This window comes from Pelophylax lessonae (genome assembly GCF_965119305.1).
Source record: "Pelophylax lessonae genome assembly, chromosome: 12".
NCBI lineage: Eukaryota > Metazoa > Chordata > Amphibia > Anura > Ranidae > Pelophylax > Pelophylax lessonae.
Window position 1 is genome coordinate 207,050,894 of NC_138779.1, and position 18,504 is coordinate 207,069,397.

At 43.7% G+C, this 18,504-nt stretch overlaps 1 protein-coding gene across 1 annotated transcript in view; it reads right to left on the reverse strand.

The window, feature by feature from the left end:
- LOC309567867 (phospholipase A2 inhibitor gamma subunit B-like) overlaps window positions 1-18,504 on the reverse strand; it is a gene marked incomplete at its 3' end in the record, with an annotated part of 90,286 nt that overhangs the window by 38,165 nt on the left and 33,617 nt on the right. The window contains exons 2-3 of the mRNA XM_082273372.1: window positions 8,375-8,506; window positions 4,649-4,795 (exon numbers count right to left, since the gene is read on the reverse strand). Coding sequence (XP_082129498.1) covers window positions 4,649-4,795; window positions 8,375-8,506 — 279 coding nt within the window. The remainder of the gene's footprint in view (window positions 1-4,648; window positions 4,796-8,374; window positions 8,507-18,504) is intronic.

Here is an 18,504-nt window from a genome sequence, read left to right on the forward strand (position 1 = left end):
GATTCACCTCCCTTCATTACCATTTTTTTTGCGATACGACACTGCGTTACTTTAACTGATATAATGAGAAAAGCAAGAGGCGCAGATCTATGATCCCACTAGTATGATCCCACTAGATCTAACTAATACTCGTGATATTTCTAATAATAAATAAGAATCTCAATATGTACAAAGTAGTGAATCTACCCAAACATATCACCTAGTGCATATCATACTAATACAATCTAATGATATTCAATGAATAAACATTTCTTATAATGTAAAATTGCTAAAGAAAATGCAACAAAATGAAAAAAAAAAAAAAAAAAAAAAACATAATAAGAGCATGCTCTAGATCAGCCTTTCTCAACCTTTTCAACGTGGAGGAACCCTTGAAATAATTTTCAGGTCTCAGGGAACCCCTGCTAAGTGCCGGTTCACACAGGCGCAACCCGACTTGCCGGGGCGAACTGTGAAGTCGCGGTGCACAGCTGGCACCGCGACCTCGGAGCGGCCGACACGGACTTCATATCATTGAAGTCAATGCAGGTCGCTCCAGGTCGCCCCAAAGAAGCTCAGGACCATTTTTCTAAGTCGGAGAGACTTGTGTCGCTCCTATTAGAATGGGTCCTGTGCTAATCTATGGCAGGCGACCCGCGGCGACTTGTCAGGCGTGAACCGGCTCTAAAAATGACTTTATTTACAACTCTTGATACATTAGTTGTGATGGTCAGTGGGAAGCAGAGGCGGCCCATCCATTGGGGGCGCAGGGACGCTGCCCCCCCCCCAATCCCTGCATCGGTCCCCCTAATCTACATGCAGGGCACCGGACGCATGGATTCCAATGGGGTTTTTTTTTTTGAAGCACGTGATTAGAGCCAGAGGCTCTCATAGGCTTCAAAAAAGGGTGCAGAGCACTGCGCCGTGAGCACACCCAGTTGTGTGACAATAGCGAATTAATATTCACTATTGTCACACGGATCCTCCTGCTGGCCAATCAGGAAGGGGGTCCTGAGACCGGTTTCCTGATTGGCCGAAAAGAGAAGCCATGCCATTGGCTGAGGAGGGAGGAAACACAGCCTGTCTGCCCTTCACAAGGTGAGTGAGCCGGCGACCCAGGGGAGGGGGTATGGTGTGGTCGGGGGGGGGGGGGGCATGGTGTCGTCCGTCCACTGCCCCCCCCCCCCCCGGCCCATTGAGCACCAGCCACCACTAATGGGAAGAATGCTCCTTACACTTGTGATCATTGAGAAGAATTACCTTCTTCCAGATAGCTAAAAATATCAATGGTGTCATTGGGAACTTATCTGAAAGGCAGAAATGGCTCATTGCTCAAGGAACCCCTAGCAACCTGTGGAGGAACCCTAGAGTTCCACGGAACCCTGGTTGAGAACCACTGCTATAGATTCTCATTAAAGTGCATAGTGCAAAAAATAAATATTAATAAAATACAAAAACAAATTTATAAGTGATCCAGAAGTCGTGCAAAAACATTATTAATACTAAAAAACAGTTCATATGTGATCCAAAAAAGATTTTTGTAAAGTTCCTATAAGATCCCAAAAATAAGTTCCCAAGAAAGTGGTGGATAAAGTTTTCCTAAAGAATATCCTTCTGATTATTTGTAAGCGACACCCAGTGTGATCCTTCACCGTTCACCCCAAACTAACTCATCAATAACATTGGCTGGTCAAGCTATAAACCAGCAATTGCGCTCCGCAGCAAACTCAAAAGAGTATTTCCTCACGCTGCTGTCCCTGCTGCAACGTCTCACATAGTCACCCGCCCGAGTGAGATATGACCATGCACGGAGTTAGGAGAAGTGGAAGGAAACATCTTCATAGCGTAAAAACCATTTAAAACATCCACAATTTACTGGACAGTGAAAAAAGAAGCAGCAGATAAACCCGGTCACTCTGTTCTATCCTCAGCATAGGCGTGCGCACAGGGTGTGCCTGGTGTGCCTGGGCACACCCTAATCACCCATAGTTGCCAACTGTCTTGAATTATATGCACATTATCAGGACAAATTTCATCCCTCTACCTCCTCCCCCAGCAGTTTCAGGCACTCCCAGCTCTCAGGAGGACTGCGAAACATCACCAGGATGGACCCTGCCTCCTCCTTGCTTTCTTCTAGTATTGCAATTAGGTTTGAGTGGGTGGGTTGGGTATGTGCACGGCCCAGAGAACATATATTTATACACACACACACACACGTGTTTGAGCTTTGGGGTGCACACCCTAATGCTAAAGGCTGCGTACACCTATGATCCTCAGTATGTCCCCTGCACTGCATTATATGTGACTGGCTCCTTGTGCTGCTTCTACATCCCTCCAGTCTGAGCCCTGCTGTACATGAAAGGCAAGAGGCTGATATCAAGTGAAATTCAGGTACTTATACTACCTCTGCTTAAAAAATAAATTTGAAGGAGTTGTAAAGTCAGAAGGTTTTTTTACCTTAATGCATTCTATGCATTAAGATAAAAACCTTCTGTGTGAAGCAGCCTCCCCAGCACCCCCTAATACTTGGTGACAAAAATCAGAGACAGGGGACAGACATAGTTGACGCGTTTCACGAAATTACATTCGCTTAGTCATAGTTCTGACTAAGCGAATGTAACTCAGTGAAACGCGTCAACTATGTCTGTCCCCTGTCTCTGATTTTTGTCACTATGGATTTTTGGAATCTTCAATAAACGGATTTTATTCATCTTTACTTTCAAGTTGGAGTGCGGTTGCCTAACTTCTATTTACACAGCTGCCGGGATTGCGGACCTAACTAGCACCCTACTTGACTGTTTGGACATTCACACACCAGAGCGGTTTTTCCCTTTCTTGCACCCCCTAATACTTACCTGAACCCAATCCCTGTCCAGCGATGTCCATGAGTCCCTCGGCCACCCGGGACACTCCCTCCTAAATGGCTGAGACACAGCAGCGGCGCCATTGGCTCCCGCTGCTGTCAATTAAAGTCAATCGGAAGAGAGAGGGGACAGGGCTGAGCGGCAGCTCCGTGTCTGAAAGGACAGGCGAATCTGCAGCTCGGCTCGGGTACCCCCATAGCAAGCTGCTTACTGTTGGGGCACTCGACTAAAGGGAGGAAGCAAGAGCTGCAAAGAGGGACCTGAGAAGAGGAGGATCCGTGCCACTCTGTGCAAATCCACTGCAACAGAGCAGGTAAGTAGATGTAGCACCCTACAGGTAGGTTCTAGGTAAAAGTTTAGTGGGCCTTGGCTACCTAACAGCAGGGCCATGATTTCAGCTGGCTGTCATGTCTCCCAGGTGTGTCTGCTGAGAGGGGAGTCTTCCCACTGACTCCATGAGAGGGTTCTCATTGGGCAGTGGAGGAGACCCAATCAGATACACACTCAGGCCTGTATCTACCCCAAAAAGCAGATTCTGCCGCAGAGTATTCTGGGAGTGGGTATAAGTTTTGAGGGAGTGCATGACGCAGCATCTTTGGCAGGAAGCAGAGTCTCAGGAGGGAGAGTAAGGCTGTCTCTCCTCCTGTCAGAAGGATCGGGTGTTTCCCGGTGGCTGCCTGGGAATCCAGAGAGTGCTGAGCTGAGCTTCAGAGGGGATCCGGTGTGCCGAGGACCAGCGGAGAAAGAGGGGTTCAGTTCCAGGAAAGCCTGCCAAGGTCCTGATTACTGTGAACTGCCCCTAGGGGTCTGCCAAGTGTAGAGCAAGTGTAGAGGGGACCACTCCAGAGAAGGTTCCAGGGATCCAGGAGTCAGCTAGCTGTAAAGGGTGTGCCTAGTCAGAGGACCCTGAAGTGTTAGAGGGGGTACCTAGTCAGAGGACCCTGAAGTGTTAGAGGGGGTACCTAGTCAGAGGACCCTGAAGTGTTAGAGAGGGAACCTAGTCAGAGAGTACCCTGAAGTGTAAAGAGGGTACCAGTGGTTGGGCAGTGTACAGAGTTAAGAGTTGCAGCCGCACAAGCAGTGACAAGGAGCTACCTCAGCCAGTGAAGGGCTGGAGGGAGCTGTTCAGTGACTTTTGAGCTAAATCGAGTGTCAGGAGTCAAGTGTTCTAAAGTCCTGGATCTTCTGAGTTGACAAAAAAGTTAAAGTCGAGGTTCCAGCACTAATTCAGCCAAGCAGTATTTGCAAGCGTCAGGAAGTGCTTGTGGGCATTCAGCTGGCGCCAAGACAGCGCTAGTGGGCATTTTTGTACAAAGTCCCAGTTAAGCCCACTCATTCCCTTCTCCCATCCCCAATATACAATAAACAAAACAAACCAAAGATGCCGGAATGGTCATTGTCTCAGTTCTCAAACCTGGGGTCACAACTTAAATGTGTTGGGAGTGTTACCGGTGCTAATGGCAGACCCACCTCAGGCCCAAGGCCTGGAAATATTGCTACATATAACATGTTTGTTATTAAAAAAAAAAAAAAAAACGGGACTTTACAATCACTTTAATGATCAGAGAGTTGCATTCATTTGTGTATTTTATATCTGCCCAGAGTTCAGTTTTCACAATGAATATTAATTTACTTGCATAAGCATCTTCATGACTAGTTTTTAAACAAATTCTCACCAATAAGAATAGCCATTTACACACAACATGCAAAAAAATAAGTGCAACTGCTAAAATTCAATTTTTGCTGAGCTTAAAAATACAAAAAAATAAGAAAAACCATATAAATGTATCTAGAGAACGACTTACAGGTGATAGAGCCGTTGTTACAGAAATCCTTATCGCAGCATTGTTTGGTCACTCCTACTTTGAAGTCTTTGGCGTTTAAGGTTGCCAGGTGTGTGCAGTCATAGTCGCTGGCACAAGACTTCTCCAGCTCGGCAGTTCTGTAAGTGTCTGCAAAATTCAACATAAACAATTAAAGTGGAACTATGAGGGGTTCCCACCATCCTTGTGCTTAAGTTATTGGATCTACACACCTACTGTGCCCATTATGAGGGGTTCCCAACATCCCTATGCTAAGTTCTTGGGTCTGAACACCTGCTGTGCCCATTATGAGGGGTTACCACCATCTCTATGCTAAGTTCTTGGGTCTGTACACTTGCTGTACCCATTTTGAAGGGTTCCCACCATCCATGTGCTAAGCTCTTGGGTCTGTACACTTGCTGTGTCAGACATGTGGGTTCCTACCATCCATGTGCTAAGTTCTCGGGTCTGCCCACTTGCTGTACCCATTTTGAAGGGTTCCCACCATCCATGTGCTAAGTTCTCAGGTCTACACACCTAGTGTGCCCATTATGAGGGGTTACCACCATCTTTATGCTAAGTTCTTAGGTCTGCACATCTGTTGTGCCTGTTATGTGGGATTCCCACCATCCATGTGCTAAGTTCTCGAGTCTGCACTCTTGCTGTGGCCATTATGAGGGGTTTCACCATCCCTGTGCTACATTTTTGGGTCTGCTCACTTGTTGTGCCTGATATGTGGGGTTCCTACCATCCATGTGCACTAAGTTCTCGGGTTTGCACATCTGCTGTGCCCATTATGGGGGTTCCCGCCATCCCCATGCTAAGTTCTTGGGTCTGCACTCTTGCTGGGCCCATTATGAGGAGCTCCCACCATCCCTGTGCTGAATTCCCAGGTCTGCACACCAGCGGTGCACACCTGGTGTGTCCATTATGAGGGGTTACCACCATCTCTATGCTAAGTTCTTAAGTCTGCACATCTGTTGTGCCTGATATGTAAGGTTCCCACCATCCATGTGCTAAGTTCTCGGGTCTGTACTCTTGCTGTGGCCATTATGAGGGGGTTTACTATCCCTGTGCTACGTTTTTGGGTCTGCTCACTTGTTGTGCCTGATATGTGGGGTTCCTAGCATCCATGTGAGCTAAGTTCTTTCGTCTGCACATCTGCGGTGCCCATTATGGGGGGTTCCCGCCATCCCTATGCTAAGTTCTTGGGTCTTCACTCTTGCTGTTCCCATTATGAGGAGCTCCCACCATCTCTGTGCTGAATTCCCAGGTCTGCCCACCAGCAGTGCCCATTATGAGGAGTTTCTACAACCCCTGTGCTATGTTCTTGGTTATGCACACTGGCTGTGTACATTATCCACCATTGCCACTGGATTTTATCTTTATATTATGGAGAATGTAACAGAAAGAGTTGGGGCACACAAAGGTGGATGGGAGCACCCACAAATCCCAGTTGGACAGACACAGCGTCAATACTAAGAAAATGCTGACGCTAGTTCCCCGCAAAAGTTATGTAATCCTGTGCAGTGAAAAAGCTGCTGCCTCCACTGAAAACAGCCCCCGGAGAGGTGTTTGATGATAAAAGTATGTGTAGTGGGTGTGGTGCTGCTTTGCAAGTTAATGAGTATCAATAAATAAAAATGAATACCGTAGTGTGCGTGTTTAAGAATAGTTCAGTGAGTTCCCAACTTGTACTAGATGCAATCCATCAAGTGTTCAGTGCCCTAATTGTATGTATACATACAAAATGACATAAAACTGTGCTGATTGGTTGCCAAAACATCCACAGCCAATTATAAAATTCCTCTTCCCTGTGGTTCTCTTGTCCCATCATTTTATGTGGAGAAATAGTAAAGGCAATACCCCATAGTGCACCACTGTATAACTTCTTTATTGTAAACAGATCCAAAATACACTTACATCAAGCCAGCGTTTAAACAGCATTAAAAAGGAAGGAAGTCCGGTGTTCCGTGAAAATTACCTACCCGTGAGAAAAACCTACCCCTCGTCACTTCCGGTGCTCGGCACTGTATGTAACGCAGCGGTTACATTAAAACAACTGTGCTGAAATACGAGTCATCTCCGCTCCTGTGCCTGTCACTTCCCTCATCTCGGATAGTAATTATAAAAGCGGCGGCGGCTGTATGAATACATAAATCACGGAGCCGAGAGCCGCTTTTATATTTACTTGCCGAGAGCAGGGAAGTGACAGGCACAGGAGCGGAGATTACTCGTATTTCTGCACAGCTGTTTCATGAAACCGCCGCGTCGGTAGATTTATTTCACGGTACACCGTGATCGTTTCATACTAGTGCGCATGCGCACTAGTAAGCTCCTCTGTTCTTCCATTAGGTATCCGGGGCTCTGAGCATGCGCACTGCTGCGCTGCTCAGATGTTTCTGACCGGAAGTGACGGGGGTAGGTAATTCTCACGGGGTAGGTAATTCTCACGTTACACCGGGTCATGGTGCATTCCACAGAATCCAACCTGGAAGTGAATGACGCTGGTAGCTTCGTCCTATACGTTTCGTCAGTACGACGTAATCAAGAGCGGCGTGAAGGTCCTAGCACAGATTTAGGAACTATGGCAGGGAGATCTCGTTGGAGTATTCAAGCCATATGAGAAGTCATGGACTGGGTATGCAAGGAGTAAAGTGCATAAAGCTAAGTATAAAATCCAGATTTAGTTTTATTCAGACTCTTGTATAATTAAAAATCCCATGCTTTTTTAGGGCCCTCCTTCATCGGGGCTTGGAACTGTTGAACTATGATGGTTAAAGATTGATGGACATCTGAAGTGATCATACGAATTATTTCTCAGGGTCCATCCGACTTAATAAAGCCCCATACACACGATAAGAAATTTGGTCGGGAAATTTCGTCTGACGACCGATCTGCCGATTTTCGGCTTGTTAGTATGGTGCTTTCGACAGCCGACTTTTCGGCTGACAAAATCCTGATGTGCAGGCATTAAAATTTTTGTCCATCCGTCAACACACGTCCGATTTTCGTCTCATTAGTACAGATTTCGACGTGGAAAAATCTTATGAGCAAGACAAGGCATGCTCAGAGATGAAAGAACACATAGAAAGCAATCCAACACATGACATCACTTAAAATAGAATTCTGTCGTATGGGAAAATTCGTGTGCAGTCTAGAGCACATTCCAACCAACAGACACGCACTCTGGACAAAAGACGGACAACAGGTCGGCGGAAATTCGCTGCGTGTGTACGAGGCTTAAGTCTAGTACATGCATACTTTAGCAGTACCAAGCCCTGATGAATGGAGATCCTCTAAGCCCCCGAAACGTGTTGGACTTTTATGATACCAGAATCGGAATAAGATTAAATCTGAACTTTATACATTCAGCCTTTGGCATTTTGCTCCTTGCACACCTAGCCCCTTTTGAGCAAAGGGCCAGCCTTGTGCTACCACTCTTGGGAGAACTGCCTAAGGAGGATTATTCCCTCTCTACGCTGCTTCAGACCTAATGAAGAACATCTACTGGTTGAAGAGATCCATCACTGCACACCTTTCCCCTATCCTACAATAAAAGAGGCTGACTCACCCTGCCAGGCCCAACCTGTTACTAACATTTCTCAATTTGGCGGACTAATCCTTTAATTCTGAGGGGCAGAGCTGTCAAATCATGACTTTTACCTCCTCTCCTTTTTTATACTGAGACAATCCCATCTCCCACTTAAAAAATAAAGGAATAATTACTTTCACCGTCAGTCATCGACATCTCCGTGAGAGTCATCATGCAGTGGCTCTGGTCAGGTTTGCAGGTCTCGTAGTGGCCGCTACAGGTGGTGGGATTGATTGCAAAACACACTTCACACTCCAGGGCAAAGCCTGCGAGGAAACAAAACAGCTTCAAATAAATATTTTCTTCAATGGGAAGATCTATCTATCTTGTGTTATCAAATGAAGGCAAGATAACATTTATACAAACATGGAATTAATGAGGAACTATAGCCTAGACATAAAAATCAAAAATCAAAATGTCTAATGTGAAAACTATTTACTGCCATCTTCTTTTCTATTTTGGACGCAATGCTTGAAGAAAGATAGAAAACATGAAAGAAAAACCTTGTGATGCTGCCATTGGTTAGGAGCCGTCATCCTAATTCTAGTCTCACTTTCTAATGCATCATCCCCCCCCCCTCACTCACATTAGAGTTCTCCGTTCCCCCCTTTTAAATCAGAGTCTTCAATCCCCTCTTTCACATTAGAGTCATTCCATCTCCCCCTTTCACATCAGAGTCCTCAGTTGACTAGTCCACTTCTCCCCCTTCCTTTTCACATAAGAGACTTCACCCCCCCCCCCCCCTCACCTTTCCCATCAGTTCTCAGCTCCCCCCTCAACTTTTCACAGTTCTCAGTCCTCCCCCTCCTCCCATTTCACAAGAGAGTTCTACTTACCAATCTTCACCAGCACAGCTTTGGCAACATGGCAGTTGGGTGGGAGGTAGGGCAGGTCTAAATAGAGGCAGAATTCTGTCCCCTTCTGAATGCCAACTGCCCTTGTTTATGCATTTCCATGTATGATTTTTTCAAAAACGTGTCACTTTCTTTTTTTTGGTCACCCATTAAATTGGTGGCGTCTGGGAACACGGATGGCATATACAGATGCACAGAATGGCAAAACCCGCCATGTTTGTGACCAGAAAAAAACAGCATATAGAGAGGCAAGAGTGAACAACAACCATGAAAATACGTTTGGTAGAGATACAGTTGGTGGAGTGGTGATTGGAAAAAGTGGCCTGTAGGAGGTAGATATACATTGGTATGGGCCCCTATTGTCTATGGACCCCTAAACAAAATAGGATGCAAGGGGTAACCATTACTATAGCATAGCATCCCCATAAATGATCCTTCAGACAACTAAATGCCCATTAGAACTGGGCCACCTGAAGGGCATCGATATGTCGGGTGCGGGCCTTATTGTCTATGAATCCCTGAACAAAATAGGATGGTATCTATTTATTGGATACTAGTGAGAGGAAGCCATTACTATAGCATCCTCATAAATGATCCCAGGGACAACAACAGGCCAAATAAACTGGACCAGAAGGAACTTCATCCTCCTAACATACAAAAGGCTCTCACTGGGTCTTTAGTAATAAATACTTTATTAGAGCCCTATAATTGAAAAAGCCATAAAGGGGATTTCTGTTTCTTCTCTGAAAATCTGATTGAATTCAGAAGTCCATGGTTGCCCCTCACTGCCTGGGTCTCTCTCTGCTGGGGTCCCTGTGCTCGTCCAGGGGACAGTTGTCAATGACCATGTATTAGTCAAGCTAACAGCCATCATTGAACCTCACAAGTAATCCCAAAGAAGTGGTGCTTGTATCCAAGAAATTAATTGACCAAGGACCCTATTCTATCAACTCATTAGCCAAGTTAAACATTTTATGGATAGCCACTGGGCTAAGAAGATGCTCGATGGTGATATCTACACAACAACTGAGACTGGAGTAAAATTAATTGAGTTAAATTTATTGTTTTAAATATATTATATTTATAAAATTGTTTAATTATTCAACCGTTTTTGGACTGCTCGTAGTAAATGTACTCGGTGGCACAGGTAGACTGGATCTGGTATCTGTATGTGATCCAGCTCGTTCCAGGTTAGGCCACTATGGTGACACTGAACTACTCTGATGACAGGATGTAAAAAAAAAAAAAAAAAAAAAGTAAAATAAAAACACGTTTGTTAAAAAAATTTGAATAAAATATTTTTTTTTTTTACATACTGTCAGCAGTCAGTGTCCCTTCTCACTGCCACACATATGATGGCACTGTACTGCATTGGTGAGGGTATGTTAAATAAAACAAAAAAAAAAACAAAACAAAACACATTTAATTTCTTAATTTTTTCAAAAATTGTGATTAAAAAATGACAACTTAAAAAAACTTACTAAACACCTTGGACTGTCTTTTTTCCCCAAAAAGGGGTCATTTTGGGAGGTATTTGTACTGTTCTGACATTTTAAGGGCCTCAAGAAATGAGATAGGCCGTCAGTAAGTACATCTGGATTGATCATATTTCAAATACATATACACCACAGTTTGTAGACGCTACAACTTTCACACAAATCAATTAATTAATAATTAATTAATTATTATTAAATTAATATACACTTATTGGGATTTTTGTTTTTTTTACCAACAAAAACATGTAGCAGAGTATATTTTGGTCTAAATTTATGAAGAAATTTAATTTTATTGGATAATACGTTTTATAACAGAATGTAATTAATATTGTTTTTTTTTTTTTTTTTTTTTTTCTTAATTCTCCGTCTTTTTTGTTTATATAGCAAAAAAAAAAAAAAAAAAAAAACCCAGTAATGATCACATACCACCAAAAGAAAGGTCTATTTGTGTGAAAAACAATTATATAAATTTAATTTGGGTACAGTGTTGCATGACCACGTGATTGCCAGTTAAAGTGGCAAAAAATGCTCTGGTCATGAAGGGATCAAAAAGTTTCCCTAGAGTGGGACTTTAAAGGCACATCACAAAATTGTTTGTTGACAACAAATATATGTTAAAAAGCTGACATTTTATTTGAACACAATATACAAGAATATATGAAAAGGTAGCTTCACATTAAAAAGGGTAAGCAAGCATAGTAGTATGCAAAATGTCAGACTCAACCATCCAATCCAAGAGCAGATGCCCAACGTGTTTCGAGGCCACAGCCTCTTCATCAGGGGTGGCTCTGGATGGTTCTATGGTTGACTATGCACAATAATGGATGCTTGCTCGTATAAAAGCAGAGTAGATTGGAGCCTGGCCGGAGCTGTATGGTCATGGAGTGAAACCCATATGGATCACGAATTGCCAATATAAATTGATAAGTAGTGCGTCCTATCCAATCGGACAAGTCGGAGTCCAAATGGCTAACAACAATCAGCCCAGAATAACACCATGCAAGAGGTCATACAAGCATGGACAAAAGGAAGTGTCTGGATGGCGTGTGTTTCCAAGTCTCCAACGTCAATACATCCGGATTGATCATTTTTCAAATAAATATACACCACAGTTTGCAGATGCTACAACTTTCCCACAAACCAATGAATTATTAATTAATTAATTATTATTAAATTAATATACACTTATTGTGATTTTTGTTTTTTTACCAAAGACATGTAGCAGAATACATTTTGGCCCCAAATTTATGAAGAAATGTAATTTTATTGGATACGTTTTATAACAGAATGTAATAAATATTGTTTTTTTTTTTATTATTAACCACTTAAGCCCCGGAGGATTTTCCTGCTAAACGACCAGGGGGTATTTTGCGATTCGGCACTGCGTGACTTTAACGGACAATTGCGCGGTCGTGCGACACTGTACCTAAACGAATTTGACGTCCTTTTTTTCCCACAAACAGAGCTTTCTTTTGGTGGTATTTGATCACCCGTGCGATTTTTACTTTTTGCGCTATAAACAAAAAAAGAGCATACATTTTGCAAAAATAACAATATTTTTCACATTTTTTTATATGAAATTCCCCCCCAAAAAAATGTAAAAATCAAAATTTTTTAACATTTTCGGCCAATTTGTTTTATGCTACATATGTTTGGTAAAAAAAAATCGCAAAAAGCGTATTTTGATTGGTTTGCGCAAAAGTTATCGCGTTTACTAACAAAGGGAAAGATTTTTGTCATTTTTGTTGTTTTTTTTTAACGCGTAATGGCGGCGATCTGCGATTTTTTTTGCTGTACTGCGACATTGCGGCGGACAGATCGGACCCTTGACTGACATTTTTGACACTTTTGGGGTTACCAGTGACATTTCTACAGTAATCAGCGCTATACATATGCACTGTTACTGTAAAAATACACTGGTAGTGAAGGGGTTAACTTTATTTGGGAGGGAGGGGCTGTGTGTATCCCTAGGGGAGTGCTTTCTACTGTGATTGGCTGTGGCTTGAGCTGTAAGGACACTGATCAACGGATCTACATACTAGATCCGAGTGATCAGTGTCTTTACAGCGAGGAGAATGACAGGTGGCTTGTTTACACAAGCTGCCTGACATTCTCCCTCTCCCCCGCCGATCGTCGAGTGACCGGCGGACTTGGGGTCCGCTGGTCACACGCGCGGGGGGGGGTCCGTGACCGCGCGGGAGCGGGAGCGCGCCTCCGCGGGCGCGCGCTCGCTCCCCAGAGCCTCACAGGCGAGCGACGTAGACCTACGTCACTCTGCCTGTGAGGGGCTGACTGCCGCAGTAAATATACTGTGAGCAGTCGGCAAGCGGTTAATTCTCTGTCTTTTTTGTTATATAGCGAAAAAAGAAATAACCCAGTAATGATCACATACCACCAAAAGAAACATTTGTGTGAAAAAAATTATATAAATTTAATTTGGGTACAGTGTTGCATGACTGCGCGATTGCCAGTTAAAGTAGCAAAAAATGCTCTGGTTATGAAGAGCTAAAACCTTCTAGAGGTCAGTGGGTTAAAGAATGTAGTCAAAAAATGTTTTGGGGTACCTAAAAAGTCTGTTATATCCATAATTTACATTTTGCATAACAGAGTGGAAGTGGCACTTTTTGCACTACTATCTCATCTTCTTGTATCTTTACCCTTTGCATTGCTACCAAGTAAACAGGAAAGAGGGTTTCACACCCCATATTAAATTCTTGGAGGAGGTCCATGATTGACTTAAGTCAGGTAAGGGTATCTTAAGATTCTGGCTTTTTCGTTAAATTCATTTCCATTCCAAAATAAATATACTTAATCCAGACAATCTGGATGGGATCGGTTTGTGGCTTCTTCAAGCACTGTTTCAAAAGTGTATACAAAATAAGAAACCTCCAAGGAACGTGTCGGCACACATGAAACTCGAAGAATGAATGGTAATCCTATTACGTTTCAGGTGAGACAAAGACACATGTAGATACCATTCGTAGCCAAAAACAAAGTTCCTTTAAACAGGTTTTGACATTTCATACCTCTGTGGTATTTGTTGGATCCAGATAGAGCTTGTTGAGAATGGTAGTTCAGCTGCATCTGGTAGGGCATGGCTTGATTTCGTGTGTACGGAAGAAGCCAGAGCTTTATTGAAAGTTAACCTTTACAAGTCTACATGAGTCCTACCATGCAGTTTCATAAGAAATGTATCTTTTTCTTTTATCATGAAAAAGTTATCTTTGAGTTCCAGTCCAGTGACTGTGCCTAGGCCTGAGATGGTCCGAGATGATCCTTCTGCTGTAAGCTGGAGGAAGCATTTCCTTGGTCTCCTTCCTATCAGGCTGGCTTCATGAGTAGAGAAATGGCAGTTAATTGTGGATGTGGCCAGATTATGGTTTGTGAGTGAGAGGAATTTAAGGGGGTACTATAAATAAAACTGGAGATTAGGTTTATAATGGGCCATATGTGCAAGGGTAAGGAATGCCAAATGCACAGAGTGCAGGGGTCAGGAGTAGGGATGATCAAACTTTTCAAAAGTTCGGTTCGGCCAGAACATCCGAACTACCCGAAAGTTCGGCCCGGATTTCAGAACCCCATTGAAATCAATGGGACCCGAACTTCGGTAATCAAAAAACACAATTTTGAAGCCCTAAAACCCAATAAATGCCCCTAAAAAGTGCCTAGGGTTCTGGGTCATACCCCAGGGACTATTAATCACACAAAAAAAGTTCTTAAAAATTGTCATTTTTGATAGAGAGCCAATTATTGAAAAAAAAACAAAAAAAAAAATGTCTTTGGATTTAGTATCTGGGGGGTCTCAAAAGTGTACCTGTGAAGTTTCAGCTCTGTAGCATGTCCAGAACCAGAAAAAAAGATCATTTTTCAGTAGAGCAGGGATGGTGGGACCCTCCTTTAACACCTATGTGATCTTTTTTGGGGGGTTCTGGACATGCTACAGAGCTGAAACTTCACAGGTACACCTTTTAGACCCCCCAGACACAAAATCACACAAAAAAAGTTCTTAAAAATTGTCATTTTTGATAGAGAGCCAATTATTGAAAAAAAATAAATAAATAAATAAATTCTTTAGTATCTGGGGGGTCTAAAAAGTGTACCTGTGAAGTTTCAGCTGTGTAGCATGTCCAGAACCATAAAAAAAAAGATTGTTTGTATTAGAACACTTTCAGCACAGGATGTTGGCTTCTCGCTTTTCACACCTTGCCGGTTTAGTAGCAAGCGTTTTTTTTTGGGCATGTTTTTGGGTTCTTTTGAGGCAGGAAAAACATATACACCACTATACACAAGTTCAGATGTTTTGCCTGCCTCCAAAGAACAGAAAAAAATTCCCCAAAAAACGCTAGCGTAAAAAAAAAACACCCAGGTGTGTTGGTGCAGGCATTTTTTGGGGGTTTTTGGAGGCAGGCAAAACATCTGAACTTGTGTACACACACATACTTATATGTATTTTACATTTAGACATATATAGGTGTTATAGGAGCGTAACCATATTAGTGTAAATGATTTCATTAGCGCAAGCATATATTTCTGCTCCTATCACACCTATATATGTCTAGGTGTATATATACATTTAAGTATGTGTGTATATATACCCCCTATACACAAGTTCAGATGTTTTGCCTGCCTCCAAAGAACCCAAAAAAAATGCCTGCAACAACACACCTGGGCGTTTTTTTTTTTTTTTTTGACGCTAGCGTTTTTTTGGGCATTTTTTTGGGTTCTTTGGAGGCAGGCAAAACATCTGAACTTGTGTATAGTGGTGTATTTACACACATAGTTATATGTATATACACACCTAGACATATATAGGTGTGATAGGAGCGTAATTATATTGGTGTTAATTATTTCATTAGCGCAAGTAGTTTTTTCTGCTCCTTTCACACCTATATATGTCTAGGTGTATATATGCAGACATGTGTGTGTATATATACCCCCTATACACATGTTCAGATGTCATGTCTGACTCCAAACATGTGCTCAAAAAATCACTATAGACGCCTGCAGCCAAAAATGCTGGAGGCGGCGAAGCCATATTACTGCAGCGAAAGTGACACAAGAGAAACTAGCTTTTCTCTATAGCGGTCACCCTGCTATGGAAGGGTTCGGTCACCCTGCCATAGCAGTCACTGTCAGTTCACCCTACACTACATTACGGTCACCCTGACACTTAACACTTTCCCTACAGAAACTAAATTTTTGAAGCTAGCTAAAGTGTAAAGGAGCACTTTAACTACACTAGATACCCCTTTCCTCACACTAATAAATGCTAAATGACACTTTTAAAGTAAAATTAACAGAACTGCTTCCACTCTCTTCCATGTCCTGTATTACAATGCTAGAAATTTGGTGGGGGCTATCTTATATACTGGGGGGCGTATTCACTAATGATTGGCCTAGGGACCCCCTAGTCACTCCAATCACATTCCTAGCATTCTTCTGCCCCCTCAATTGACTTTTGCTAATGGTTCTGGTCCAATCACAGGCTTTTAAAGCCCATTTCCTGAACCATTGCATTTTGGTCGGTTCTGGTTGCCGAATTCCGAACTTTTTGGGCAAAAAGTTCTAAATTCGGCCGAACCTCGAACACCCAATGTTCGGGCCGAACCGATGGTCGACCCGAACCGTTCGATCATCCCTAGTCAGGAGTGCCTAATGCACAGAGAGCAGGGGTCAGGAGTGCCTAATGAAGAAAGTGCAGGGGTCAGGAGTGCCCAATGCACAGAATGCACAGAAAGCCGGAGAGCCTAATGCACAGAGAGCAGGGGTCAGAAGTGCCTGATTCGCAAAGTGCAGGAGTCAGGAGTGCCTATTGCACAGGGAGCAGGAGTGCCTAATGATCAGAGAGCAAGGGTCAGGAGTGTCTAATGCACAAGGTGCAGGGGTCAGGAGTTCCTAAGTCACAGATTGCAGGGGTCAGAAATGCCTAATGCACAGAGTGCAGGGGTCAGGAGTGCCTAATGCACAGATTGCATTGGTCAGGCGTGCCTAATGCACAGATTGCAGGGGTCAGAAATGCTTAATGAACAGAGTGTAGGGGTCAGGAGTGCCTAATGCACAGAGATCAGGGGTCAGGAGTGCCTAATGAACAAAGTGCAGGGGTCAGGAGAGCCTAATGCACAGAGAGCAGGGGTCAGAAGTGCGTAATGCACAAAGTGCAGGGGTCAGAAGTGCCTAATGCACAGAGAGCAGGGTCAGGAGTTAATAATGCACGGAGTGCAGGAGTCAGGAGTGCCTAATGAGCAGAGTGCAGGGGTCAGGAGAGCCTAATGCACAGAGAGCAGGGGTCAGGAGTGCCTAATGCACAAAGTTAAGGGGGCAGGAGTGCCTAATGTACAGAATGCAGGGGTTAGGAGTGCCTAATGTACAGAGTGCAGGGGTCAGAAGTGCCTAATGCACAGAGTGCAAAGGTCGGAGTGCCTAAAGCACAGAGTGCAGGGATCAGGAGTGCCTAATGCAGAGAGTGTAGGGGTCAGGAGTGTGTAATGCAAAATAATGAAGTAGTCAGGAGTAGGTAATGCATGGAGTGAAAGTGCTTTGAGTAGGTAACACATAGTGGTTGATATACTAAAGGCAAATAGACCATGCACTTACATATTTCTAACCTCTGCCCTCTTTTCATTACATTCTCCTGACTCCTGCACTCTGTGCATGTTGCACTCCTGACTCCTGTATTCTGTGTGTCACCCCTGGCACCTGCACTCTGTGTATTTCTAACCTTTGCCCTCTTTTCTTTACATTCCCCTGACCCTGGCACTCTGTGTGCTACTTGTTCCTCACTCCTGCACTCTGTGTGTTTTGCACTCCTGACCCTTGCACTCTTTGAGGTTGATTTACTAAAGGCAATAGACCGTGCAATGTGCAGTTGCTCCAGATCTTAGTAAATAAGGAGGAGCTCTGCTGACTTCCATCATCCAGTCATGTACAAACAAGAATGCTGTTTTTATTATTTTCCTTGCACATGATTGGGTATTCTTTCCAAAGTGAAGCTTTACCTCATTTACTAAGCTCTGGGGCTTGAAAAAGGAGCATGCATTATTTCCTTCATCTACTGGTCATGCTCCGAAACGCGTCGAGGACCTGTGACGTCAGAGGAGCGACGCTGCCTTCCATCGTGCGTCTCAGCCCTCGCTCCCAGCTTGGGGTTTCACCGCACTCCATCACCGGCCGGATTCAGCAGGAACCGAGAAGAAGACCCTGAGACAGCACCAGCATGGTATCACTGCCCCTACTCCCCCAGACACCCTTTTTGGGCATCTCATCACCCTACTGCTTCCTCTCACGAACTTCAATTTGAGTTTTCACTTATTGTAATAAAATGTAATTGTACAGTCTACACTCAGAGGCGCTTTTTTACACTTTTCAAAACGCACAGTCTATTTGCTTTTAGTAAATCAAGAGGGGTCAGGAGTGCGAAACACAGAGTGCAGGAGTGAGCAATAAGTAACACACAGAGTGCCAGTGTTAGGAGAAAGTAATGAAAAGAGGGCAAAAGTTAGAAATATGTAGCACACAGAGTGCAGGTGCCAGGAGTGACACATAAAGGATACAGGAGTCAGAAGTAACATACATAGTGCAGGGGTCAAGAGTAAGTAATGAAAATAGTGCAGGGGCCAGGAGTAAGCAATGCAAAGAGTGCAGGGGTCAGGAGTAAGCAATGCAAAGCGTGCAGGGGTCAGAGGTAAGCAATGCAAAGAGTGCAGGGGTCAGGAGTAAGCAATGCAAAGAGTGCAGGGGGCAGGAGTAAGCAATGCAAAGAGTGCAGGGGTCAGGGGTAAGTAATGCACAGAGTTCAGGGGTCAGGAGTAAGCAATGCAAAGAGTGCAGGGGTCAGGAGAAAGTAATACAAAGAGTGCAAGGGTCAGGAGTAAGCAATGCAAAGAGTGCAAGGGTCAGGGATAAGTAATGCACATA